Raw genomic sequence first — 25,171 nt, 5'->3', positions numbered from 1 at the left:
CCAGTGAGGGGAAAGGGAGAGGAGATTTTGGGCAGCTGAAAAGCCCCCCCTGACCTTTCCGACTCGGCAAGGATTTAGAGCTAAGCCCCAGCTTCGCAGCTCACCGGGGAGGTTTTGCAACACCCGCGGGCGGCTGTCCCGCGGCGGGCCCCGTGCTGGTCCGAAAGAAAAACAAATAAATAAGAGAAAAAATGCGTGGATCTGAAAACAACAACCAAAAAAAAAAAAAAAAAAAACCAACCCAACGCCCCCCTGAGCCGCGCCGTGCGGTCAACCTGCCGTGAATGGGGCCGTAGATTTCGGCTGGGTCGCAGCACAGAGCCGGGCTGTGCAGCCCGAGCCGTGTTTGCTCAGGGCCCAAGCCACAACCCCCCGATCTGCCGAGCAGAATTACCCGCGGCTGGGCTCATACACACACACACAAAAAAAATATCTCGGCAAAATAACCTTCCCAAAAGCAGGCGGGAAGGGGAGGAGGGGAGCCCGCTCCGCTGGGTCCGCAGTGAATGACCCCACTGTTTCACATTTGCTGCTGAAAGATTTTTGATGAGTCACGAGCTATTTCTGTAAATAATAAAAAAAAAAAAAAAAAAAGGAAATGGACATTTTTTAAAAAAATAAATAAATAAAAAAAAAAAAAAAAGAAGAAGGGCCCCACGAACATTCATCTTTTGAAGATGGAAAAATTAAAGACTTCCCCCTCCCCTCCGCGCCGCGCTCCGGCCCCGGGGGCTTTGTGTGCAGCCTGCTGCTGGCAGGGACGCAGCGGCACGCGAGGGTCCGGGTCGGGCAGCAGCGTGCTGCACGTCTTGGAGAGACCCCACCGCTGCCACCCCTTTGGGGAACCTCAGGGGACCATGGCTGGGGGCTCCCGCTGTTGTCACCCCTTTGGGGACCACAGGGGATTTGTGGTTGGGGCTCACCGGGGCAGGGGGCTCAGCTGCTTGGGCTGCCCGGGCTTTGAGCAGCTCCGGGGGTCCTACGGGTGGCCAGATTTGCTCCTGCTCCCCAACAAGCCCCCTTTGTTCTCCCTCCCCATCCTGGTGCGCAGGGAAGCGCAGGTTCCTGGTGAGGTTTGTGGGTTTTTTGCCCGGCCCTGTAAAAGGTGAGGTGCTCGGAGAGGGCAGCGTGGCAATAGCGGGCGCGTGCAGCCAGCCAGGCAGCGTGCTCCGCCGCTTACAGGTTGTCTTCTTCTTGGCTGCTGAAGCCCAAATTACTCTTCCCATCACTTTTTTATTTCAGCAATCCTGACCCTCAGGCTGAAATCCTCAGGTTGTTCCAAAACTGCCACCAAGCCTGGGTGACGGTGACACCGAGGTTGGGGTGCGCCTCGCACCCATCCTGGCACACAGCAGCGAGGAGCTGAGCCCCCTTTGCCCCTCGGACCCCCCCCGTAATCCCCCTGCTGTGAAGGGCTCCCAGCTCCGGACACGCCGTGACACTGGTACTGAATTGGCCGCGCTCTCCATCTCTCCGCAGGGAATACTTTGCTGTCTGAGTGGCAAGAGGAAAATAAATCAGCTGCGCGCAGTCAGAGCATGTCCGTGGTCTGCTCTTACAGTAACTCGTTTGTGCCCTGTCTGGGGTGTAAAAGGCCAGGGGCGTGCACAGGCCGAGAAGCAAAACCAGTGCAAAAGAGACGAAAAAGCACGGCGCAAAGCCGCTCGCCGCTCCTTTGGCCACATCCCTTCCTGACCGCAGTCGTTGCAGTTCCTTAATGCTGATTTAAGAAAACGCAACAAAACACCCCAAAGCGTTCCCTCCTTTTTTTTGGTTCTTTTTAACTATTCGAAAGCCGGCCCAGCCGTGCATATCCAGATTCGTTTGTTACTGGTGGCAGCCTTTTAATTTAACAGTGGCAGGGATGAAGTGGAGTAACTGGGGCGGCGATGGGAGCGTGGTGCAAGTTCAGGGACAAACACACTCACTCCGAGGCAGCCACTCACCTATGGCACATCCCAAAACGGGGCTCAGCTCCCAGCAGAAAAGTCCGTTTTGTGCTCCAGGACTGGATAAACTCCCCCAGATTTCGGGCAGAGCATCAGGGTGGTGGGAGAGGAGCACCCAGCAGCACCCAGGAGGGGAGAGCCGCGAGGAGGAGCGGGCTGGGTGCCTCCTGCTGTGTGCTTGGGGTTGCTCCGGACCGGGGTGGCTGCTCCCAGTCTCTTTCCCCGGCCACTCACTGGTTTAGCAATCAAACCAAGCCAGCTTTCATGTTCCTAGCAAAGGGAAACAAAACAGAAAGAAACAACAAACACACACACAAAAAAAGTTAAAAAAAAAAAGGGGGGGGGGAAATGTTTCAGCTTGAAAAGCTACGAGCTCTTTCTCCAAGTGTTAAATCAATCAAAGCCACATGCTCCCCCCAGCGATCCGCAGCCCGTGCCGAGCCCCAGGCGCTGTGGGAGTTGAGGATGGGGTCGGGGTCTCTGCGTGGCTCCTGCACCCATGGGTGCTGGCTGGGGGCCGTGTGGGGGGGGGTCCTGTTGGCACAGGCACGTTCAGCGCGCCCCAAGGAAGACACCGGCGAGCTGGCTGCGGTTCAAAGAGCCCTGGAAAAGGCCCACTGGAAAAAAGATTAAGGAAGTTTGGCCGAGACGGAGCAGCGGAGGGAAAGGGGATATAGCAGTCTATTAATATTGGCAGGGTCTAGACGCAGATGGGAGCGAGCCATCTCGCTGCGCAGCGGAGCAGGGGGGCTGCGAGCCGGCCGGGGGCCACGGCGGTGGCCAAAACCTGCTCCCAGCCCCATCCCTGTCCCTCTTGGTGCTGCAGCTCCAGCTGGGACTCGGAGCAAGGAGATTCAGGGAGAAAAAAAAAAAGAATACGATGGCCTAAAGCTCCTGGTGGCAATGGGTTCCCCGTGAAGTCGATTCCCCGGTGGCGGTGCCAAAATCTCCCCGCTGTTGCTGCGTTTTGGAAAGGGCAGATCCCGAGGCTGCACATCTGGCCCTCGTTTCGGAGATGCGTGCCGAAAGCTTTCAAAAAAAAAAAACCTTCTGCTCCTCCAGCAGCGGGTGCCGAGGCGTCAGAGCTGCCCCTCGCTCGGTGTCGGGATGAACCCAGCTCCGTGTGTCCCCCTGGATGGCCCTGGGGAGACGTGGGGGCTGTGGGGTGGGTGGGTGCTGGGTGCCCGCTGCTGCTGCTGCTGAGTTCAAAAAGCCTCCAAAAACCAAGCACTGAAGCTACTGAAGGTGCTGGTGGAGGTGCTTTGGTGCACAACTGGTCTTTAACAACAAAAAAAAAAAAGAGCAGGAAAATTTCCTAAGGGCAGAGGCAACAGCTCTGCCTTACCAGTTGTTAACTTCTCAATTATTGGTTTTCTGTTTGGTTTTTGTACTGGCAGATCCCCCACTGCAAGGTAACTCCAGCGCCCATCCTACCACTCACCTTCTTCCCAGCCTTTGGAAAAACCCTTCCCGTACCAGCGGGATGGAGCAGGGGCTGCTTGGTGCACGGGGTGAGGAAGAGGAGGGACACCACTGCTTGAGCTGTGATTTTCTTGGGGCCGCTGCTGCTTCATCCCATCCCATCCCATCCCATCCCATCCCATCCCATCCCATCCCATCCCATCCCATCCCATCCCATCCCATCCCATCGACTTGAACCTGCAGAGAAATCCCGAGTCAGCTTGTGCTGGGAACCACCAATCCCTCTGTTTTCGGCAGCTCACACCGACTGCACCCACAGACTTTGGGGGGGGGGGAATTAAAACAATAATTTAAACAATCAGGCGGCGTGATAGGTAATTTCTTTTATTGCATTTTATAATGCCGTTGTCCATACAGATTACATGCAGCTAGACCTACTGTACAAGGGTTTACCGTCTGCCAAAGCAGACACACGGAAGTTCGGAGTACAAATACACAGCAATGCTATTTCCTTTATACAGCACGAGGGAGGCGGCGGCGGGAGGGGAAGGGGGCTTTATACACGTCCCCCCCCCTCCGCCTCCCCTCCGGCCCCAGCCCTCGGCGCCCCCCCGGCCCCCTCTGTGGGGTCGCCGTCCCACCCGGCGCTGAGGAGGAGGACGGGGGCAAAAAAAATGGGGGAGAAAAAGGAAAAGGAGGCGGCGGGCACGGTGCTTCCCAGCCCGACGAGTTGGGGGCAGCGCCGGGACCCCCCCTCCCCGCGTCCCCTCGCCCCTCCTGGGCTGCACCAAGCGCGGCCCCGTGCCCGTCAAGGGGTTTCGCTGGGGCTCAGGGGGGTCCCCAAGCCCCCGGTTCTGGCCCCGTTCCCCACCTTGCACAACTTTTCCAGGACAAAAACCTAGATTTGGGGCTTTTTCTGGCGCGGGACGGTCATGTAAACAAAGCAAAGAAACCCTTTGGTTTAATGCAGTTGGGGCTCCCCTCCCGGCAGCACCCCAGCCCCTGCCCCTTGGGCTCCCTTCCCCACCCCGGCTCTACCAATTCTAGCTATCCTGCGACAAAAAAAAATAAAATAAAATAAAATAAAATAATAAATCATTAAAATAAAATAAAACAAAATAAAAAAAAAGAAAGGCCGACACAGAAAACGGAGTGATTCCTTCAGGACACCAGTGAGAGAGACCAGCAAAATGCCTTTACTTACAGAGAAGTGCCCACACCGCTCTGCTCAGCGACGCCCCGCCGGGGAAAGCGGCGGCAAACGGAACCCAAAAAAATCCCAAATAAAAAGCAAACAGTCCGCGGTAGTAAGGTTTCAACCCAGTATATATATATCTCAGTATATACAGACGTACAACTCTGCCACACGGTGCGTTTGGTCCTTGATCCTTCCTTCTCTCCCCTCCCCGTGCGCCAGGCGCGTGTTTGAGGTAAGACGAGCAGAATTTGGTACAAATTCACACCGGCAAAAATAAAACACGCGCCTAAGGGCGGCGGGGGCGGGCAGGGGGGGCCGGGGGCTCTGTACCTGTGTGTGGACGTGACCCTGCAGGAGCGGCCGGGGTGGGGGGGGATAGGGGGCACGGGAACGAAACCAATTCACCCCTGAGTATCCAAACGGGCGCGTTTCGCCTCAAATCCCCGGCCGCGATTCCCGTTTCGGCCGGGGGAGAGGCACGACTTGGAGCCACGTGACTTCCCAAATCTGTGCATGTTTAAAAAGAAAAAAAAAAAAAAAAAAAAAAACAAAAAACCCTAAAAACAGAACTCCTTTATATTTATATATTTACTTTCATATATATATAATATATTTATAGTGCTCTCGTGAGCCGGGACCGCGGTAACAACCTAAAGGGCGCGGAGGGGTCCGGGGGTGCCAGCGTGGAGCCCGCAGGCAGGCGGCTCGCCCTGGCTCTGAGGGGGAATTTTGGGGTCTGTACCGCTGGAAAAGGTAAAAAAATAAACCCCACAGCCCGAGCGGGAACCGTGGCGGGTGCTGGAGGGGCTCGCCAGTGCCGGGGGCGCTTCCTGCGTGGACTGCGCTTGGGTTTGGCCACACTTAGGGAAGAAAATGGGGTTGCAGAGGTGCTAACGAATTAAATCCGAAGAGAGGAAGGAGCTTGGTAAAAGAAAAAGAAACTGGGGCAGGTACCAAAACTCCCAGCCTAAACGGAGAGGGGTGCTTTGAACCCATGCACAGCCTGGAGCCAGGTGGATGCCGGGCAGGAGCCACCAGCAAAACGGCTCCAGGGTGGCTGGGGGTAGGGGGGGATGTTTGGGCACCCCCCCTCCTGCCTGGCACCCCCTGGCAGGGCTGGGTGCCCCCGGCCCCATAGGGCTGGGATCAGGACCCCGCTGTTCCCTGCATCCCCTACAGCAGCATCAAAAAGTCCAGCAAAAAGGGATGGAGGGGTGGGAGAGGGGGGAAGGACCCCCAGCGTTTCGATGGATAAAGCGAAAAAAAAAAAATCCCCCGAAGATGGGAGGAAAAAGGTCCGGATGGATGCAGGGAGTCCTGCTGGGGGTGAAACACTCGGGGCCGTCAGAGCTGCAATGGGGAGGGGTCTGGGGGGGGGGTCTGGGGGCACGAAATGCCGCGGAGGCGCCCACCCACCCCTCCGTGCTCCCGCGGGGCAGGGCAGCAAGGCGGCGGCTGTAAACTCGGCTAAAACAATAACTTAAAAAGCCAAAAGCTGGGAAAAAAATTAAAAAAAATAATAAAAAAAATACAACAAGAAGAAAAAAAGGGAGCGGGGAAACCCCCCCCCCCCCCAGGCTTGGCCCCTCTTTGGTGGGGAGCGGGGTGGGCGAGCAGGGAGGCTGAAATTTGGGTTGTGCGCCTGCGATTTTGGCAGCGGCGATGGAGCGAGCGGGGCTGCTGGCGCAGGGAGAAACAGGGGGAGAGTGGAGACACCTAGCGAAGGCCGGCACGGCACGGCACGGCGAGCTGGGGAGGATTTTGCAGCTTTTTTTGTTTGTTTCGTCTCGTTTTTTTGAAGGAATTTGGGGCAGGGGAAGCGGAGGGGAGGATGGCGGTGACCCCCCGTCGCGGTCCCCAGCGGGGTGAGCCCACGGGTCTCAGCATCCCCTGGGTGGTGTGGGGGGGTCACGGGGGAACCCCCCCATCTCTGCAGCCGCCCGGTGCTGAGGCTGCAGTGGGCAGAGAGGAGAGGTCGGGGTGATCCCAAATAGGGGTGCACCCCGGGGGCGCACGCTGCAGGGTCACGGAGCACCTCGGGAACACCACGGAGGTGACGCAGGGGGGGGCAAAGAAGCGCCCCCCAAATCCTGCTGGTCCCGGCCCTCCCTCCTGCTGCTGTGCCGAGGGCCCCCGTGCCCCACTTCCAACCCAAAACGCAGCTCCTGGGGCACCAGGCTCCCCCCCCAGGACCTGCAGGGGGCCAAGGACCCCCAGTCCCAGAGCGCATCCCCACACCACACTACCGGGGTGCCCCACGCAGCCCTGGCTCTGCCTGCTGTGAGGTTTGCAGGCAGAGAGGGGGCAAAAAGATTTGGGGGGGGGGGGGGGGGACACCAGGACCGCTCTGGGGGCTCCAGCTCCCAACCCCGTGCTCCCTGCCACACACGTTTATGCCCCGCAGCAGAGGAAAACGGTCTGACCCTACAGAAATGCTGGAGCCAGGTGGCACCAAGAGTCATGTCCCTCTCCAAAATACAGCCCGCAGCCCGGCTCAGCACCCCCTGGGCACGAGGGGGGGGGAATAACTGGTCCCCAAGGCCAGTACGGGGCCCTGGGGGGAGCACAGCCCGGCCCCGGGTACCCCCATCACCACCAGAGAAAGAAAGAGCAGGGAGAAGAGGGGTGTTTGGTTGTGTCGTTCTCGTTATTATTAACATTTCTTTTTGGCATCAACACCATCTGGTCACCTGAACTACGGCCCTTCCGGCTCTGGACATCTTTTGGTATCTCCCCACCGGGACGCAGACGCTCGACGCGCACAAAAAGGAGAACGGAAAAGGGGAGAAATGAAGGAACGGGGAGAGCCCGGGCTCCTGAGGGCACAGCACCGAGCACCCACATCGCCCCAGGACCCTTGGGGCACCCCGGCTGGGGTTTCCCAGCTGGATTCTGCACGCCAGCCTCCTCGTGGGGGTCCTGCAGGACCACAGCCTCCCCTGGAGAACCTGGCACGGCTTCGGAGGAGGAACGGGGTGCACGGAGGACACGGGAGCCGTTCCCTGAAGCCCAACTCGCCCTCAAAACCATCTCAGCCTTTCGCAGCGGGGTTTGGGCTGGGCAAGCTGCCCCCAGCGCCGAGGAGGAGCCGAAATTTTGTCCTTGCTGCCCGGCCAGGGACGGTCATCGTTGTCGGGATGCCACCGGCCCCTGGTGGTGCTGGGGACCGGAGGGCTCGGGGAGGACGGCACGCAGGGGTCGGGGACCTGGCGGTGGTGACCACGGGGTGACACGAGCCAGGTGGCACACGCAGGGTGAGGGTCCCACCGACGCTGCTCCTCATCCTTCCCCAACGCGAGGCGCAGGAGAGCGGCGTAAAGCTGCAGCAGAGGGCTCGGCCCCGTTTCTGCGGATTCTTCCCCCAAAAGCTGGCTGGAAGGGGAAGATCCCCAGGTCCTCCTAGTGCAAAACCCGCCGGGGAACGGGGCTCGAGAGCGGGCTCCGGCCTCCTCGGGGTGCTCGATGGCAGAGGGTGGCACACGGGGTGCGCAGGGGACGTCCTGGAGCTGCGTGGTGCCGGCCCCCGCCACGCGCCACGGGGCCAGGGGATGGAGGAGCCTTCCTCGGGGCACGGGGAGGGAAGGAGGGACAATTTCGGACAGAAACAACCTACCATCCTCGTTCGCCAGTTACTAACCAAGGGAGGAAGGGAGACAAAAGTTCACCTCTGGGGGTCTTTCGTTTCTCGTTTTCGCTGCACGTTTCCCCGCGCCGGGGACCTGTCAGCCGGGGAGGGGATGCGCCGGCAGCGGCAGCTTGCACCGAGGAAACCCTTCTGGAAACCTTTTTGCTTTGTGGAAGTGCCTCGAAGAAAACGGGTCGGCGCCGGAGGTCACCTTGGGGAGGTGGGAGCCGTGGCTTTGTGTCTCCAGGAGGGACAGGGTGGGGACGCGCTCGCCCCTCGGGCGGGAGGAAGGGGTCCTTAGGACAAGTCTTCCACCGGCATCTCCTCCTCCAGGTCCCTGTCGTCGGCGATCGTCACATTCTGGTTGGTGGTGGCCAGGAGCGAGACGGGCCTGCTGTCGTCCTCGGCCTCGGCTGGTTCTTCCTTCACGTGCACTGGGTGGCTGCTGGGAGGGAGGAGAGCGGGGCTGAAAGCCTTCAGCCTCGGGGACGGGGTCCTGATGGCCACAGCAAGAGGGTCGCCCACTCTTTGGGACCCCGTGCTGCCCCTTGCCAGGGGGACACAAACCACAGGAGGCAACGAGCAGCTCCCAAACCCCAAAACGCCACGCTACCACCACTCTTCAACCCCAAACCCTTCTTCCCCTTGCACCCAGAGGGGACACGGGTGTCCCTCGTGCCCCCAACGGACCTGTACTGCTGCGGGGACAGGCGGGGGCTGTTGCTGCCGTTGCTGTTGACCTGCTCCACCGTGCTGCTCACGTCGTCGTGGCCCACGTGCAGCATCCCGCTGGCGGAGCTGGTGTTGATCATGGTGGGGCTGTTGAGCAGGGGGAAGCTGCTCTCCGCCAGCGCAGCCTGCAACAGAAAGCGGCTCGAGGGGTGGCTCAGGCTAGGGGCGAGTGGGGGCAAGGGGGGAAATCGCCCAAAAATGGGGTTGCTACGGAGCAGCAGAGGCTTGGTGCTCTGCTAGGATGTGATGGGGGTCACAGGATTTTGGAGCCAAGATGGGCAAATGGGGTGAAATTGCTCTTGGGGCACAGCTGGCCGCATGCTCCCGGGGTTGGGGACGAGCCAGAGCATCCTCACCTGGTAACTCGCGTTAAGTGCTCCGTAACCGAGTCCTGAAATCATGTTTTTGACTAAAGTCGGACTCCTGCAGAAGACACAAAGCAGACCCATGCCTGTCTGAGCACGCCTGACCCCGAGGCGTGCCGGCTCGGCACCAGGGGGGGACACCCAAACCCGCACCCACCCCGTCATCTTTGGTGGCCTTCGCTTTTGGTACTCGTGCTCGTCGACGGTCCAGACGGCTCCCTTGACGTTCTCCACGCGCACGAAGCACTTGTGCAGGCTCAGGTTGTGGCGGACGGCGTTCTGCGGGTGCAGGAGGTGTCAGAGCTCGTAGCACAGCCCACGCCCTGCTGCCCACCCCCTTTCGCCTCCTCCTCTTCCTCCTCTTCCTCCCCCAGCCCTGGTGGTGCCACCACGGCCACCTGCAACTTGGCGGCTGCGGCGAAACGCTCGCCCTGTGAGCACCCGGAGGGTTTTAGGAGCCCAGGTCCTGAGCCAAACACAAGCCACGGCCCCGTTTCGTGAACCCTGGCCCAACACCGGGCACCGAGGAAGATGGGACAAGGCACAGGGACAAGGGACAGGGACAAGGGACACGTCACGGCACCAAGGACCCCGGGGTACGGCCACTGTCTCCGCCGCAGCTCGCTGGGAGATGCTGAGCGAAGCTGGCTGATCTTCTCCTTTCTTTTCTTTCCCCCCCCCACCCTCCCTCCTTTTTTTTTTTTTTTGGTCCTTTCCCTCCCTTTCTTCTTTACGTCGACCATCTTTACATTTCTAAATGTAAAATAAAGAGACGCACACGTAGGCAGACAGCGCAGCCCCGAGAGATACCAGCTCCCTTTTCCCCTTCCAACTCCCTGCCATTTGCTACTGCCCCTATTTCATTACCAATTTTAATTTGCCTCTAATTAAATCCTGTGTATTTTTCCGACTCACTTGCTAATCCATGAGGGAGGCAGGAGGCTGGAGTGGAATCTCTCCGAGCTATAATTACAAAGGGCCTAATCACGCCGGGGCTCTGCCTTTGAATAAATTTCCTTGCATTAAGGGTCTCAGATTCTCTGCCTTGCAAATGAGAATGACCCCAATTTCAGGAAGTTGGCCTCGGAGGGTTTTTTTTTTTTCTTTCTTTCTTTTTTTTTTTTTTTTTTTTTTATTTCGAGTCCTGATTCGTGATGAGAGACTAATTCGTTACGCTAAAACATTAACAGCAATTTAAAAGGTCGGACGGGGGCTGTATAAACAAAGGAGGCGGCCAACACAACAAGGCGAAAGGAGCCACCAGGACCGAACCCCCCGTGCTGGGAAGTGGTCGAGTTCCTGGAAACTCACCCGATTGCACTGTGTCCCCCCCCCCCCTTTTTCTTACTCATCTAAGGATAAAACCAAAGCTCGGCTCCTTCCCAAATCCTCCATCCTCCTGTCCACTGACTCTGTGTCCCCGTGGTCACGGTGGCCACCGGTGGCCTCGGCCGTGCCATGGTGCTGTGGCCAGCAGCCAGGGCCCCCCAGGGGATGCTCGGAGTGGGGCAAAGCCGGGTTCCCCCATCCCATCCTGCTGCCACCGCTGCTCTCCCTGGGTTTGGGACATGCCCTGCATCAGAGCAGCTCTCCTCAAGCTGCCATCACCCCGAACCAAACGGACCGAGCTGGAAATCCCAAAAGGGAACCCCAAAAAAAACCACTTTGAGGCCAGAGCCAAAAGGGAACCCCAAAAAAAAACCCACTTCGAGGCCAGAACCGAGGTGAGGACGCAGCACCCAGCCCCCCCCCGTGCGCCCCCAACCCAGGTCCCAGCGCCGGGGCCAGGATCCGGCCGCTGCCCTTGAACCCCCATCCCCTGGCGAGCAAACACAGGACTTCCTCCCCCCTGCCGGGGCCGGATCCTGCCCCACGGCCCCCTTCTTCCTTCCTGTGCACGCTGGGGGCTCCCCGTCCAAACAAAGCTGATTAAAGGCAGCGCCGAAGTCACCCCCCCCTCCGTGTGTGTCCCCCTCCCGGACACCCCGGTGCCACCGAGGCATCGTCGGGGACCAGTCTGCAAGGGCAGAGGTGGAGAGCAAAGCACTGCTGGCACCTGGGGGGTTGGAAAATTACCCCCTGGCTGTCCCCAACAAGCAGTGGTGGCCCCCAGACCACAGCAGCAGCCCCCCCCCATGGCACAGGGGACACGCAGGTGGCACCGGCAGGCGGTGGATGTCACCAAAGTGCCACCAAAGCTCAGGCCACCCCGGGCAGGTGACACTGGGGGGTGAGGGGGGGGCTCCTGCCTGGTTTTCCCGTGGTTTTTGTATTTTCTCAGGGTGTTTGTTTAGTGCCAGACTCGGCTGCTCTGTTTGCTTCTCATCTTTGCCTTCTCTAATGATGTTTGCTTTATGCCCCCGGCCCCGTTCCCCCCCACCCCGCAGCGCTGGGCATCCCCCCGGGACCCTCCCCACTGTAGGGACGGGGTCCCCCCCTCTTCCCCTGCCTCATCCCGGGGGGGCAGTGAAGGTAGGAGACGAGGGAGGAGCCAAAATGGTTTTTTTTTGGGGAGAGGAAATATGTTTTTTTTTTTTTTTTTTTTTTTTTTTTTTTCCTGCGCATCCCCCTCCTTCAAAAGGAACCTGGCCTTGGGCACGGAAAGTTGCGAGGGGAATCGGCCACCCCCGGGCCCTTCTGAATCCCCCCCCCGTCCCTTTTGGTGACCAAACAGGAAAAAACAAAGCAAAAAAGGGAAATACACGGGATGGGGGCAGCCCCCCTCGGAGACCACTGTGGTCCCTGCTGTGCCCCACGGCCAGACACCGTCCTGGGGGCAATGGGACACATCCTACCGGCCCCATGCAACGTCCCCAAATCTTCCCATCCTGTCCCCAAACTGGGGACGGCTGCAGGGGGCTCAGGGGGTTGCAGGGCCCCGTGCACAGCAGGGACACGGTGCAGCACGGCTGGGCTTGCAGTGCTGCCTGTGTGCCGTGAGGGGGACTCCAGGCTGCCACCGGGCTCGGCGAGCACCGGCAGCGGCCGCCGAGGTGCTCGGGGTGAGCTGGGCGAGCCGGCGGCCCTTGGAGCCAAAACGCTCCTTTTTCACCCCAAGTTTGCTGCCGAGACCCACGCTCCTGCTCCCGTCGGCTCCGCTCTTCAGGAGCAACGCACGGGGACCCCGGGCTCCAGAGTCACCAATTCCTCCTTCCCAACCTCGTTTGCTCCAATTTTGTGTCTTAATCCATCCAAGTTTTAGTCGCTTTGCTTCGTGTTACTGTGCCGCGGGAGACAACAAATAAATCTCCCTGGTCAGGGCAATAACCCCTCTTTTCACAATAACCCCTTTCATCTGTAACATGTCTTTTTTTTTTTTTTTCTAATTCTTTCCAATTTGGTGCTTTCTAAACAACCAGCAAGCTGCACGATCCACGCGTGCCAGCCCAGACGGGTTGCACCATGCCCAAACCGCCCCCAGCACCCTGCCCCGGGATGCTGAGGGGTGCCCGCACCCTCCAGCACCCCGCGGGTCCTCCAAGAGGGGCAACGGGGCCAAGGGACCCCTCCGGCTCCCTCCTTGCACCACACGGCCCCAAAAACCACGACGGGAAGCTCCACGGGGGAGGAAGGAAAGGCACCCGTTGGGGTCCTGCTGCTGGCCCCATCCCATCCACCCCTCGCCCAGCACCCGCGTCCCTGTCCCCGAGCCCCACGCCGCCTTTCACCAGCTGCCGTTCGCTGCGTGCCGCCAGCCCCCGGGTTATCATTAACCTCGTTTGCTATTTCGAGTGCCTCGCTCTCCTCTCTCTCCCCTTCTCCTGGCGCTGAGACGTGCTGGCTCTGCTCACCCCCCCTCCCCGGCTCCTCGCCCTGCAAAGAGCCGCTGCTTCCCAAAACACGGCCCTTGGGGCGCTGGGACGGATCCCACCACACGGCCAAAACCTCCCCAGAGTCCAGGGATGGATTTCAGGGGGGCAAAACCGCTTGAATTTATCCATAAAATCATTTCCTACGTGATTTCAGAGCTCGGCAACGAACCAGTCCTCGAGCACGGGGTGGTGCCTGCACAAACCGGTGCAGCAGGGGACCCGGCCACCCCGCGCGGGGGACACGCGAGCCCCGTGCCCGAGCGGGGGCTGCGCTCACCTTCCAGGTGGCCGTGTTCCTCCTGAAGTAGGCGAACATCCGCGTGAACCAGTTGTAGATTTCATTCAACGTTAGCTGCCTGTCGGGGGTCTCCAGGATGGCCTGGGGAACCAGAGAGAAGGACGAGAGCATCACTCGCGCAGCCCGAGCGCGCCCGGGGGCAGGATTTAGGGTTTGGGGAGGGGGTCCCTGGGGACTCCTCTCTTGGTACGGGGGCTCCCCCTGTACCAAGAAGGCAGGAAGAGGGCAGCTTGCCCGCAGCAAGGTTTTGGGAGCAGGAGCTGAACCAGCACGGCGCAGGGAAGCACTCACCTGCCGGATGAGCGAGGCGTACGTGAAGGGCGGCCGGACGTCGGCGTTTTTGTAAAACTCGTGATTCTGTGCAAGTTCTGCCGGGGAAGGGACAAAAAAGGGGACAGGGGAAAGGTGAAGGGCTCCGATATCGGACCCGGGGAGGGTGCCGGTCCCCAGGGCCCCGTGGCGATGCCCACCTGAGGATATCGGGGTGCAGAACTTCTCCGAGTTCCTCCTGCGGATGGGCCCCACGTTGTGTAAAGTGGAAGAGCTGATGACGGAGGGGCCCTGCCGCAGTGGGGTGATGGGCGCCGTGGCGGAGGTGGGGGGATGAGGTAAACCGTCGGGGAACGTGTCCGAAGTGCTCTTGGAGAGGGTGGCACTCGAGACCAGGTTCAGCTGCGGGAAGGGAGAGGGGCTGGGCACCGGCACGGGGCAGGCGCGGGGCTGGGTGGGCTGCGGGAGCCCCCCCTGTGTGCCAGGAGGGGGTGCACAACGCAGGGCTTGCTGTGGGGGTGTGACACGGCTGAGGGATGGGGATGGAGCCATGGGATGGGGACACGGCCCTGGGATGGGGACGCAGCCATGGAGTGGGGATGCAGCTATGGGATGGGGCTGGAGCCGCAGGATGGGGATAAAATCATGGAATGGGGGCACAGCTGTGGGATGGGGACACAACCATGGGACAGGGACACAGCCACGGGATGGGAATAAACCCATGGGATGGGGATGCAACCATGGTTTGGGGCCACAGCCATGGGATGGGGACACAGCCACAGGATGGGGATGCAACCGCAGGACAGGGACACCAAGCAACCTCAGCCGAAGGGGCAGCCGTGGGGGGAAATATGGGGGGGGACACGGGCGCAGGGAGGGGAACGCAGGCTTACAGGTTGGCTGAAAGGCTTTGGCTCTGAAGGTCTCATGTGAAGGTGAGCCATCATTGCTTGGAGGCGCTCGCTCTCCTTCGCCAGCTGAGGCAGGCAAGCGGCAGAGGGACGGGGTTAGGAGGTGCTGGGGGGGGCACTGGGGGTGCCCCCCCGCCACCCGCCCAAGCCCCCAAATCCTGCTTTGCGCAGGGAGCATCCTCCAGCGTCCCTGCACGTGGCTGTGAGCCACCAGAGCCCCCCTCCCTGCCACCTCCTGCCTGGTGCTGAGCCCCCCCCTCAGCCCCAGCGGGGAGCTCCTGCGCCGTGGGGGGGCCGCTGCTGCTCCAGCTCCGCGTGTGCAGCCGGATGAAAAATCTCTTGTGAAACGGAGCCAGCGCGGTGGGGGCCATCAGCACATCCCCATCCTGTCCGTCTGTCCCTCCCTGTCCTCCCCAGGTCCCTGCTGTCCCTCGTGCCAGCTGGGGGGGGGCAGGACAGGCCCCCTCCCCGTCCCCTTGGGTCCCTCCAGCATCGTGCTCAGCCCCCTGCGTGCCCACCCATCCATCGGTCTGCCCACCCATCCATCCATCCACCTGTCCATCTGTCCATCCATCCACCCGGACGGACGACATCGCTTTAATTGTGTCCCCCCCCCGGCCGCCTGTTTACCCTCCCCGCAGCGTGGGGACGGGTGAAAGATTCGCCGTGGCACCGGGAGGGATTTTGAGCTCGGCGGAGCCGATGGGACCTGACACCCGCTCCCTTCCCATCACCTCCCCTCCCCGCTGCGCCCCCTCAAACCCGCGCCCCCCCCAGCGTTCCCGACCAAGGCATCGTGGCCGGGTGACGAAGGGGTTAAAGGCAGGAGCCGGAGCAGAGTTTGCAGCAAGTTTGGAGCAGCTCTGATGCCTTCGCGCTGTCGCAGCGCTCATTAGAGCTGACAGCTCGCCCCTCGTGATGCAGACGCCCTCCGCCGACACAGCGGGAGCTCCGCGCTGAAAACTTTATAATTGGTAGCTCTGGTGGCAGGTTCTCCTCTCTCTCCTCTCCGCAGCTTTCTGCGAGCCCTTCAGGTATTTTTTTTTTTATTTTTTTTTTTCCCTCCCTCCCCTCTTTAAGCCCCGGTAATTGCTTTCAACCTCGTGCTTCGGCGAGGGCTGGGGAAGAGGATGCGAGCGCACGGCACCGCGCAGGCGGCTCTGCAGCCCCCCTGGCAAGGGGAAAGGGGGGGTTGGGGGCTTTGCTGAGTGTCCCCTCCCAGCTTCACAGCCCGTTTTGTGCCCACCTTGATGGGCACAAACTGCTCCGAGCCCCTGGCAGCCCTCAAATCCAGGAGCTGAGGCTGCCAGGAGAGAAGCGAGAACACCGGTCCCTGTGTCCCCCATCTTTTTGCCCCCCCCCACGCCAGCAGGGGCTTCATGAGCCACCCCAGGCAGGGACAATGTGCAGAGCCCTGTCCAGCCCTCCAGCATCCTTCACAGCATCCAATCCTCAGGAGGAAAAACCTCCGAAATCTCCGTTTCCTCCCACTCCGTCTCCTCCCGTCCCCATTCAGTGAATTACGCGCGGCACTTTGGGGAGCCGGAGGTGGTGGGGAAAGCTCTATTTCAAGAACCGTTTTTTCCAGAAATAGCACCCCGAAGCCAGGCTCCAGAGACCACGCTCGGGCACCTCAGCGAGCAGCCTGATTTCCAGCAGCACGGGCAGCGAGGCAAGCACAGGGCTGGGGGCACAGGCACTCGGCATCACCACCAAGGAGCACGTGGCTTATAGGACTTGGGCATCTCCTTGTACCCCCAGAAGGAATTTGGGGTGCTTTGGGCTGGCTCATCCCTTCCTCCAACACCAATATAACCGTGCGGGGATGCTGGTATTGATCGGGGAGAGGTTTTAGGGTCTCCATGCCCTGATGCCCACCAAGAAGACCACTGTGGGACCAGCCAAGAGCATGGCACTATTGGGGAAAGCCGCTTAAAAGGAGCCCCGTGACACCAGGGCTGGCTGCTTGTCCTGCTGGAGGGCCCTGACCTGGCTGCTCCCCTCCTGCAGGGAGCAGCCGAGACCCAGCACGTGGAGCCGGAGAGGAGATGGCCTCCAAAACACCCAGCCCTGGAGGCTCCCCGGCAGCACCCACCTGGATTTCCAGCTGCTGGACCACTTGCATCTGAACTCGACACTGGGCCGTGCTCCGGTCATCGAGTGCGTGTTCTGTGTTGAGGTGTCTGCGGAGGAGAAGAGGGAGAGGGTAAAACTGGCAAGCAGGAGGGAAACTGAGGCACGGAGGCGGCCCAGCGCCCCTCCTCCCCATCTCCTTATTTCGGGCTGCAGCTCGCCTTCGAGAGGAGGTTCGGAGGTGAGCCATGTCCACGGCAGCCCCACCGAACTGGGACCAGCACCCGAGGTCTTTGGGAGCTTAAAACTCCCGGAGAAACCCCACTGCTGGCAGGAGGCAGCCAGCAGCACCCACGGGACCTGAGGAGCAGGTTTCCAGCACAAAGGCAGCATTATGGGGCCCTGTTTACGCCCTCAAAGGAAAGCCCCGAAGGCAGGAGGTGACATTTCCAGGTTGCTCCTCATCCTACCACCTCGGTGCCTTATGTTTACCGGGCAATTTGTGTTCATTAAACGCGGGGACCTTGGGTTTTTGCCTCCCTTTCCTTCCCCTGCTAGCAGCCGGGCCCCTCCTGACGCTCTCCGCTCCCGAGCAAGCCCAAGCCCAAGCCAATTTTTGCTCAGAAAAAGGTGCCCAAAGAGCACTGCCCCTCGTTTCGGATGTGGAAGGCGGCGGGGAGGCTCGGCGGGCTGTTTGCGAGAGGTTTCCAGCCCCAACTTGCAGAAAGGAGTTAGGTAACCGGGCCCGGCTGCCAAGCCCGCCGTGCTCCTGCCTTCCTGCACTGCAGGCCCCGGGCACGGCCGCTTGTCCAAGCAGAAAACCACCCCCAGAGCCTCAAATGTATGGGAACGGAGACATCTCCCCCTGACACCCCACAGGTTTTAATAAATCAGAGCCCCACGGAGGTGCTCTCTTTTTCCCCGAGCTGCCTCTCCGCCGTGCCATGGAGCCACCCAGCGCTGGGTCCCCTGGTTCAAGGCGAGCTCCTCGCTGGGGCCGTGCTGAGCCTTTGGGGCTGGACGCTTTCTGTGTGTCCGTCCCACACCCAGACACACGCTCACATTCGCAGAGAGGGGGCAGAAACACCTCACGAGTGCTTCCAGGGCACAGGCTGAAGTCTTTTCTCCAGCCTCAGCCCGGCGCACAAGCACCGGGTGCGTTTTGGGGGGGCTTTGTAGGATGGGTGCAGGCCCCCTCAGGTCCCTGGGGGCACGGCAGGGCTCTGCTGGCACCTCCACCCAGCCCTTGGACACCCCCTGGCAGCCCCAGCTCCGGTTTCCGAATTTCCAAAGCGGAGTTTGACTCATCTGCCCCGCGCAAACATGCCCCGAGAGCCGCGGCGCTGCCTTATCGAGGCTCACCCGGTGAGTCAGGGGAAGGAGCCCACAGCAGCCGGGCTCACCAGCTCCCTGCACAGCCCCCAGGCATCGCCCTGCCACCCCCGGCCTCCTTCACACCTCCTCCGGCCTCCCCCTGCTGCCTTCACACCTCCTCCTCCTCCTCCTCTTCCTCCCCAGAGGGCTCTGCCCCGCTTCCATCCCTGGGAGCAGGGAGGTTGCTGCGGTCCGAGCTGCCTCTGCCGTGCCCAAGACCCCAAAACCCAAAACTTTTTTCCCCAAAAAACCCCAAAACGTGGCCGAGGCAGAGCCCGGGGCCTGCCCCATGCCTCTCGCCTCAGCAGCACGCGGAGCAGACAGCAGGGAGGAGAGGGGGGGGGGGGGACAGCAGCGAGCCCGTCACTTCCTTCTGATGTCTTTGCTAAAAATCCCGGCTACAAAGAGATCTAATTGCAAATGAACTAATTAAGTAAACCTCTGACGAAGCGTGAAAACAATTTGTTTGACCCTGACGCTGGCAGAGGGCTCCTCGACAGCCGAGTTAATCAGTCAGCGGCGGGGCCCACGAGCGGTGTCAGCGGCTGCCGCGCTGCCATCTGCTTCCTCCCCTCCTCTTCCTCCCCCTGCTCTGCCCCCCAGGAGGGAGCCGCCAGCCCCCCTCGCCTCCTGCCGGGGGCTTTTCTCCTCCAGCATCGAGGCCTGGCACGTTTTTCCCTTTTTCCCCAGGGTTTTCTCCTTTTTGGATAGCCGAGCCTGGGGGGCCGCACCTAGTTTTAGGGTCCCCCCCCCCCGGTGCTGCAGTTTTTGGGGGTGACCCCATGAGCTCGGCTGGCCCCTTCTCGCCCCAAAAAGCGGCAGCACTTACTTGACAAACTGTCCCAGGTCCTCACAGAGGGTTTCGCAGCCGGGCCACTTGCACTCTCCGTGGCCGTAGAGCGGGTGAGAGCCGGGGGTCTCTTCGTGGGAAGAGCTGCAAAAAAAAAAAATAGAGGGAAGAGCCCCAAAAGAGGGAAAAGCCCCGTCAGGAGAAGAAGCTGGGGGGGGTTCAGGGATTTCCACGCGTGGGGCCAGCCCTCGAGACCTTCCCAAAGCACCGTGGGGACCTGCAGCCTCCCTGGGGATGGCTTTGGGGGGGGGATAAAAGCCCGAGGGGCCGGAGCTCGGCTCTACCTGTCCCTTCTCGGCGTGTGCATGGTGCTCTGCCCATTGGGCAGAGGGTGGTGGGAAATGGGAGGCGAGACCTTGGCGGCCGAAAACGAGGTAGAGTTGGAGGTGTTGGTGGTGAGGTCGAGCCCCTCTTGTTTGATGCTGTCCTCGACGGGCTGGGCGGCCGTGACCTCCTTCCAGAGCTGCTGGAGGTCCGAGGGGCACACGGCTGAGGGGGGCAGAACAAGAAAAAACAGGGCCATCAGCAGCAGGGGGGGCAGAGGACGGCAGCACCCACGTGCTGGGCTCACTCAGGACCCGATAAAACCCCCCCAGCCCCGCCGAGGAGCCCTCACCACCCTCAAACCCCAAACTTTTGGGGTAGGGGAAGCGCCAAAGCCCGCACCGCTCCTCGGCACCGCTCCCGGCCTTGCTGCTGCAGCCTCCCCTCGCCGCTTTTTGGGGGAAAAACCGCAGCCGTGGGGGCGTCCCCCGGTGCCCCCCAACCCCGTGCCTTACCTTGGGGAAGGGTCTGCAGGGGCACGGTGCCCTGGCCGGGCGGGAGGCTCACCAGCCCCTGGCGCTGCAGGTTTAACAGGTGCTGCTGCTGGAGCTGCTGCATCTGCAGGAGCTGCTGCTGGAACGCCAGCTGCTTATTCCCTAACGGCTGCTGGGAGACAAAAGGGAGGAAAAGAAAAACCCCGTTAGCGCCGGCATGGCAGGGGGGGCCTGCCGGGGAGCAGGGGGCACGGCTGCACGGCTTGCCGGTGCCGGCGGTGCGCGCCGCGGCCCCGCGCCTCCATCGTCCTGCCCGCGCTCAGCTCGCGGCCGAGGCAGGCAGAGGCTTTGATCTATCGGAAGAGGAGGGGAAGAGAAGGAGAAAAGGGAAGAGAGAGAGAGAGAAAAAAAAAAAAAAAAAAAGGCATTGAAAAGAGAGGGAGCGAGCGGGAGCCGGGGGGGTTTGCTCGGCGCGCCGAGAGCCGGCTCCGCTCGCCAAGCGCACGGTGCCCGCACGCCGGGGCTCGGCCACGGGGCAGCGCCGAAGGAGAGGGGGGCTCCAGCTCCCAAAATGCATCCTAACGCTACCCGGATGTACAACGCCCTTCGTCAAGCACGGAAACAATCCCTCTTCACCCAAAATGATTCGCACGAGCCCCTCTTTGGGGGAAGGAGGGGGGGCACAAAACGGGCGCCGCAAGGGAGCAGGCGCCCAGCGCTCCCGGCCAGCGGGCGCCAGCCCCGATTTCCCCCCCCGCGTGGGGGGCACGGCCCCGAGCATCCCGGGGGGGCTCTCCCACCCACTGGGGGGGGGGAGCCGGCCGTGTTCTGCCCGGCATAAGCGGCCCTAAACTTGTTAGGCAGGACGGGTCTCTGGGGAGGCCCCGAGAAATCCATGAGAATTAACTGAAGGGGAGAGAATTCAATTAGGGATGGGGAAAGGCAGCTGCTAATCCGAGCCGGCCACGAGAGGGGAGCTGCCCCGGGCTCGGCCGGCCTCATTAGCGGGGCAGGCGGCTCGGTAACCCCTTGAACCCCTCTGTTTGCTCAGACGTTGTTTGCAGGTTGCGAGGAGCCGGGCTGGCAGCAGCGCCCTGACCTCCCCCAGCTCCAGCCCTGCCCTGCAGCTCCGGGGAGGGGTGGGGGTGAGCAGGATGGGGCCCTGCTCGGAAATCCAAGCCCCCGTGCCAACGTGCTGCCCTTATCCCCCTTCCCACAGCTCTCCCCAGCTAGATGGCATTTTTTTCTGCTCCTGGCTGGGGCTGAGCGTTGTGGGATTTGGGCCCCGAGCCCCCTGCCCGGTGCTCGGGGATCCCATGGCACCCCCCAGCCTGTTCCTGCTGGGTGCAACGATCCCCGAGCCCGGCCACCAGGCACAGCCCCCATCCCCACACCCTACAGACGCTGCTGATGCTCGGCCTTGGCTCTGAAATGGAGCAAGGACAGGCTCCAGGCACTGCCCTGCAAATCCCTGTTGGGCCGCGATGTAAGGCACGACCGCGAGCCCTCAGCGGGGCACAGAGCGTCGAAATCTGGTCTCTGAGCCTCCGAGGGATGCCCCAAGCCCTCCCTGCCCCGCAGCCAGCCCCAGGAGCCATTTCCAGGACCGACTCCTCTCCGATCTCCCCCCAGCCGTGCACCTCTGGAGATGGAGGCGCCCGAATCCGAGCCAGTTCTGCTTGGAAAAAAAGAAAACCCTGCAAAAAGCCGAGCGGTGAGGAGCCAGGAGGATACCTGGAGACCGTGACCCCGCAGGGCCATGAGTGATATGGGGAAGGAAACGGGGCCAGGGCTGCGTGACAGACACACACACACGTGTCCCCAAACCGGAGCGGGGCCGGGCTCTTCCTCCTCTTGCCCCGCTCTGCCACCGCCCTCTCCAGTGGCCCTGGAAAAACCCAGGCTCCCCAAACACTGCCTCATCCACAGCCCTTCCCGGCTGGAAGCAGGGGGAAATTGGGATGGGTGAAGCCAGTAGGGTCCCCGGCACGGTGTCCCCGAGCTGTGGAGGCTGCTGGTGGAGCCACAGCACCCCGGGGCCGTGGGGGACCCACGTGTGGTTCTGCGCCTTCGCACGGCTTAAAGCACCGCATGCGTCCTTCCAGCTCTGCCAGACCACGAGCACAGAACCCAGAGGGGGAAAACGAGCCCGGGAGCTCAGCACGGAGCCTTGGGGGGTTGGAAAATTGGGGTTCACCCACAGCACGGCACGCTGCTGTCTGCCAGGCCCCAGGGAGGATCCAAATCCTGATGGGCTCAAACCTGCTGAGCACAGCGTGGGTGGAGGGGACCCGTCCAAGGCACCCAACGGCAAGGGGTCCCCGAGGATCAGCCACACAGGGGTGCAGGAGCAGACCCTATTCACCTGCCCTAAGGGCTATAGGGCAAGCCCTGGGGTCAAGGCTTGCAGTCTGACCACGAGCAAAGCCCTGAGCCCGGCCTGAGGGCCAAATCCTGCCCAAACAGCCACCGCCACGCACGGGAGCATCCTAAATCCCAGCTCAAAAACTGGAAAAAAAGCCAAGCAGCGAGGTCACTGGTTTGCTCTGGAGAAGGCAGAGCCTGAATTCCCCCCCAGCTCAGTCTCCCTGATAGGTGCTGAGCCCGGCACCGCCGGCTCCTCTCCCCCAGCCCTCCTGGGGGGCTCCCCTGGCTTCTGGGGGTCAGGGCGCAGCACTGGGAGAAGCAGAGAAAAACCCCAAAACGCACAGAAAGCAGTGACCCATCCTCGTTAGGACGGCTCCTCGTTAGGGCCTTCAGCCCCAAAGTGTCCCCCCTTGCTGCCAGCGACCCCCCTGGTGCTGGGTGGGGGCTCCGAGCCTGTTTTTTCGCCCCCCCTGTGCTCCGTTTACATTAGACGCAGCTGAGTGGGTGCAGCTACCGGGGCAAGAGGCGCCGTCACTTTGATTTATGAGCACATCAAGAGGACTTTCGGCGTGACACTGGGGACTGACAGGAGCAGTTCATTAAGCTGACGCCGAGGTCAGGCAGCAGGCAGCCCCCCGCCGCCCCCCTCCCCGGCCCCAATGGACTCGGGGGGCGCTGCCGGAGCTGGGGGGACCCCGCGCAGCTGGTACCAGCGGGGAGAGCCGGGTGCCTGCACCCCAGCTGGGTTTGGGGTGAAAAAAGGGAAAAGAGGGAGGGCAGCTGCTCGGCAGCCCCCTGCCACCAGGTTAAGGGGCGGCACGGAGCCGTCCCGGTGCTGCGCTGCACCCAGGGTGCTGCTGGGGCCGTGCCTTCACCCTTACAAAGCCACGTGGTAAAAGGCTATGGGGTGGCTGGGACGTGCCACAGCCGTCCCCCTAATGTCCCACCCTGCTGCCCTGCTCGCCCCGAGCCCCCCCCGGCGTGCCACAGCTCCCACCAGCCACACACGCCGAGCACCCCCCTGCATCCTCCCGGCCAGGATGCTGCCGACGGGCGCTTCCCGGCACGCTTCCACCCTCTGCTCTCCTGCTTTTCCTGCTCTCCCCCCAGCCCCCACTTTCCCCGCGGGGGCTCCTGCCGGGGAGATCTGAGCCGCTGCTCCTCCGCAGCCTGCCAGAGGCTCCCGGCACGACGCCGTGCCCACCTGCTGCTCCCCCCGCGGCGCTCCGAGCCGAGCCGAGCCGCCGGCATCCAGCCACGGCGAGGCGAGCCCTCGGAATCAGAAGAGGGAAAGCAGAGCGCGCCGGGTTCACAAACCTCGCGGTGGCCTGTAATTAAAGACCGCCGTGGATTTCCATGAAGGAGCCCCAAGGCCGGCCAAAAGCGGCTCTGCGGCGGCATCCCAGACACGCCAGCGATCCCCTGCGCCGTCGGGGGAAGCGACGGCACCGCCGCTCCCAGCAGGCGCGCGCGGCTGCCAGATGCAGGCTTTATTAATAGCAGCCGGGTGAACCCGCAGTGGGGGGAGCTGACCCCGCTTTACGGGGCTCGCCGCAGCCCCCCCCGGGGCCGATCCGCCTGCCCAGAGCCAAGGAGAGCTCCCTGAATGGGGCCAGGGCCGCTTTTCACGCAGTGCTCTCCTCCTGCGAGCAGCTCGGAGCTGGCTGGGGGATGCTTTGCCTCTTTGCTCTGTTTTTTGGGGAGGGGGGATGCCGTGGCAGGCACCCCGGGGACCCCTCACTGTTTGTCCGGGGTGCAGGGAGCTGGACAAGCAGCCCTTCAGCAGCACCCCTGCGTGCTCCTTCTGCCCTCCAGCCTGCTCCGACACTCTCAGCAGATAAATTTCTTGCTTCCCCTGCACTGTTTCACCCAAACACGCGCTTTTCAGACCAGGAGCCCGCTCCGCGATCCCTTTGGAGGAGCTTAATTACCTCCTAGCCAGTTGCTGCAATCTAACATCGCCCCGGCCAAGAGGGAAGTCCTTGAGGAAGCCCAGATTTATGCCTCCCCCGTTCCTGGAGCGCAAGCAGCTCCTCCAGCTCCTGGAGATGGCTCCGATAAAGCCTGACCCCGCACACACTGCGTAAATACGGCAACAGCCCGCAATGAAAGCCCGGGTCAAAGCCTATTGAAGGCTCGAGTGGGCGCCAGCACGACCCCGAGGCGCTCGAGGCTCCCCGCTCGCCCCGCGCCGACGCGTGCGCTCGCAAGCTGCAGCCTGAAGTCGTGCACGGGCTTCGGCGCTTTCTTCCTCAAAGCCAGCTGGGATTTTTTTATTTTTACGTTTTTAATGCAATTCGCTTAAATTGGGGAGGTTTTCCAGGAGTTGAGGTTGCAACACACGGCCCCAGCACCCTCACGTGCTGATGCTGAGCTAGGGACAGGGGTTGAGCAGCTCGGGTCCACGTCCCCCTGCACCATGGGGCAAGGAAGGAGCCGAGGGATGGCCCCACGGCGATGCTGCAGGCACAGCACCACGCAAAACCCCCTCTTGCAGCACCAGGTGCACTGATCGGGGAGGAGAGGGGTGAAAATATCTGGGGTTTGGGAAGAAAACAAAGGGAGAGGCGATGTCTGACTGCAGGTCAGGGCTGACCCCACAACGCCGTGCCAGCGCATCCCCAAAAGTGGGCCCAGGGGAAGAGCTCTGAGTGTGTTCCTACGGTCAGGGACAGGAAAACCTGTTGTGGGAATGGAGTTATTATACACGATCGATGCGATCCTGCTAGCATGAACGCTCCCATATCCCCAAATTCCCTCCCCAGCCAAGGGCCCAGCACGGCACAGCGCCGCCGACCGCTCGCTGCGCGCTGCCGCCAGCCCCTGCCCGAGCCTCTCCCTCCAGAAAACCTCCTTGCTGGAAACGCTGCGATTTCACACAGTGCCTTGGCGTCGTCAGAACCGCCTTTCCTGGCACGAAAAGCCTTGTTTTGGGTTCCTACCTGACCAGCCCTGCCTGCCTACCTGCCAGGGTGCTGCCGCGCTGGTTAGATCAGGACTGCGCCGCCCGACCCAAGCCGTGCCGAGAGCCCGCTCTGCCCTCACCCCACAAGGAGCATTTGGGGGGCCCCCCTGTGTCCCGGGGGGGGGCCGATCCCGTGCCCCACGTCCCCTTGGACATCCCCTGTCGGCTCCCAGCCGGCTGCCAGGATCCGCACACGCCTTGT

At 61.7% G+C, this 25,171-nt stretch overlaps 1 protein-coding gene across 1 annotated transcript in view; it reads right to left on the bottom strand.

Moving 5' to 3' along the window:
- Positions 1–8,002: 8,002 nt before the first annotated feature.
- Positions 8,003–25,171, bottom strand: part of FOXP4 (forkhead box P4) — a 57,174-nt gene continuing 40,005 nt past the window's right edge. The window contains exons 6-17 of the mRNA XM_032203163.1: positions 19,659–19,806; positions 19,164–19,368; positions 18,859–18,963; positions 16,678–16,765; positions 14,565–14,648; positions 13,872–14,073; positions 13,693–13,769; positions 13,381–13,482; positions 9,449–9,570; positions 9,283–9,349; positions 8,885–9,051; positions 8,003–8,639 (exon numbers count right to left, since the gene is read on the bottom strand). Coding sequence (XP_032059054.1) covers positions 8,492–8,639; positions 8,885–9,051; positions 9,283–9,349; positions 9,449–9,570; positions 13,381–13,482; positions 13,693–13,769; positions 13,872–14,073; positions 14,565–14,648; positions 16,678–16,765; positions 18,859–18,963; positions 19,164–19,368; positions 19,659–19,806 — 1,515 coding nt within the window. The 3' untranslated portion in view covers positions 8,003–8,491. The remainder of the gene's footprint in view (positions 8,640–8,884; positions 9,052–9,282; positions 9,350–9,448; positions 9,571–13,380; positions 13,483–13,692; positions 13,770–13,871; positions 14,074–14,564; positions 14,649–16,677; positions 16,766–18,858; positions 18,964–19,163; positions 19,369–19,658; positions 19,807–25,171) is intronic.

This window comes from Aythya fuligula, chromosome 25, assembly GCF_009819795.1.
Source record: "Aythya fuligula isolate bAytFul2 chromosome 25, bAytFul2.pri, whole genome shotgun sequence".
Lineage (NCBI taxonomy): Eukaryota > Metazoa > Chordata > Aves > Anseriformes > Anatidae > Aythya > Aythya fuligula.
Note: the sequence above shows the minus strand (reverse complement) of the source record. Positions and strands in the feature narration are given on the sequence as shown.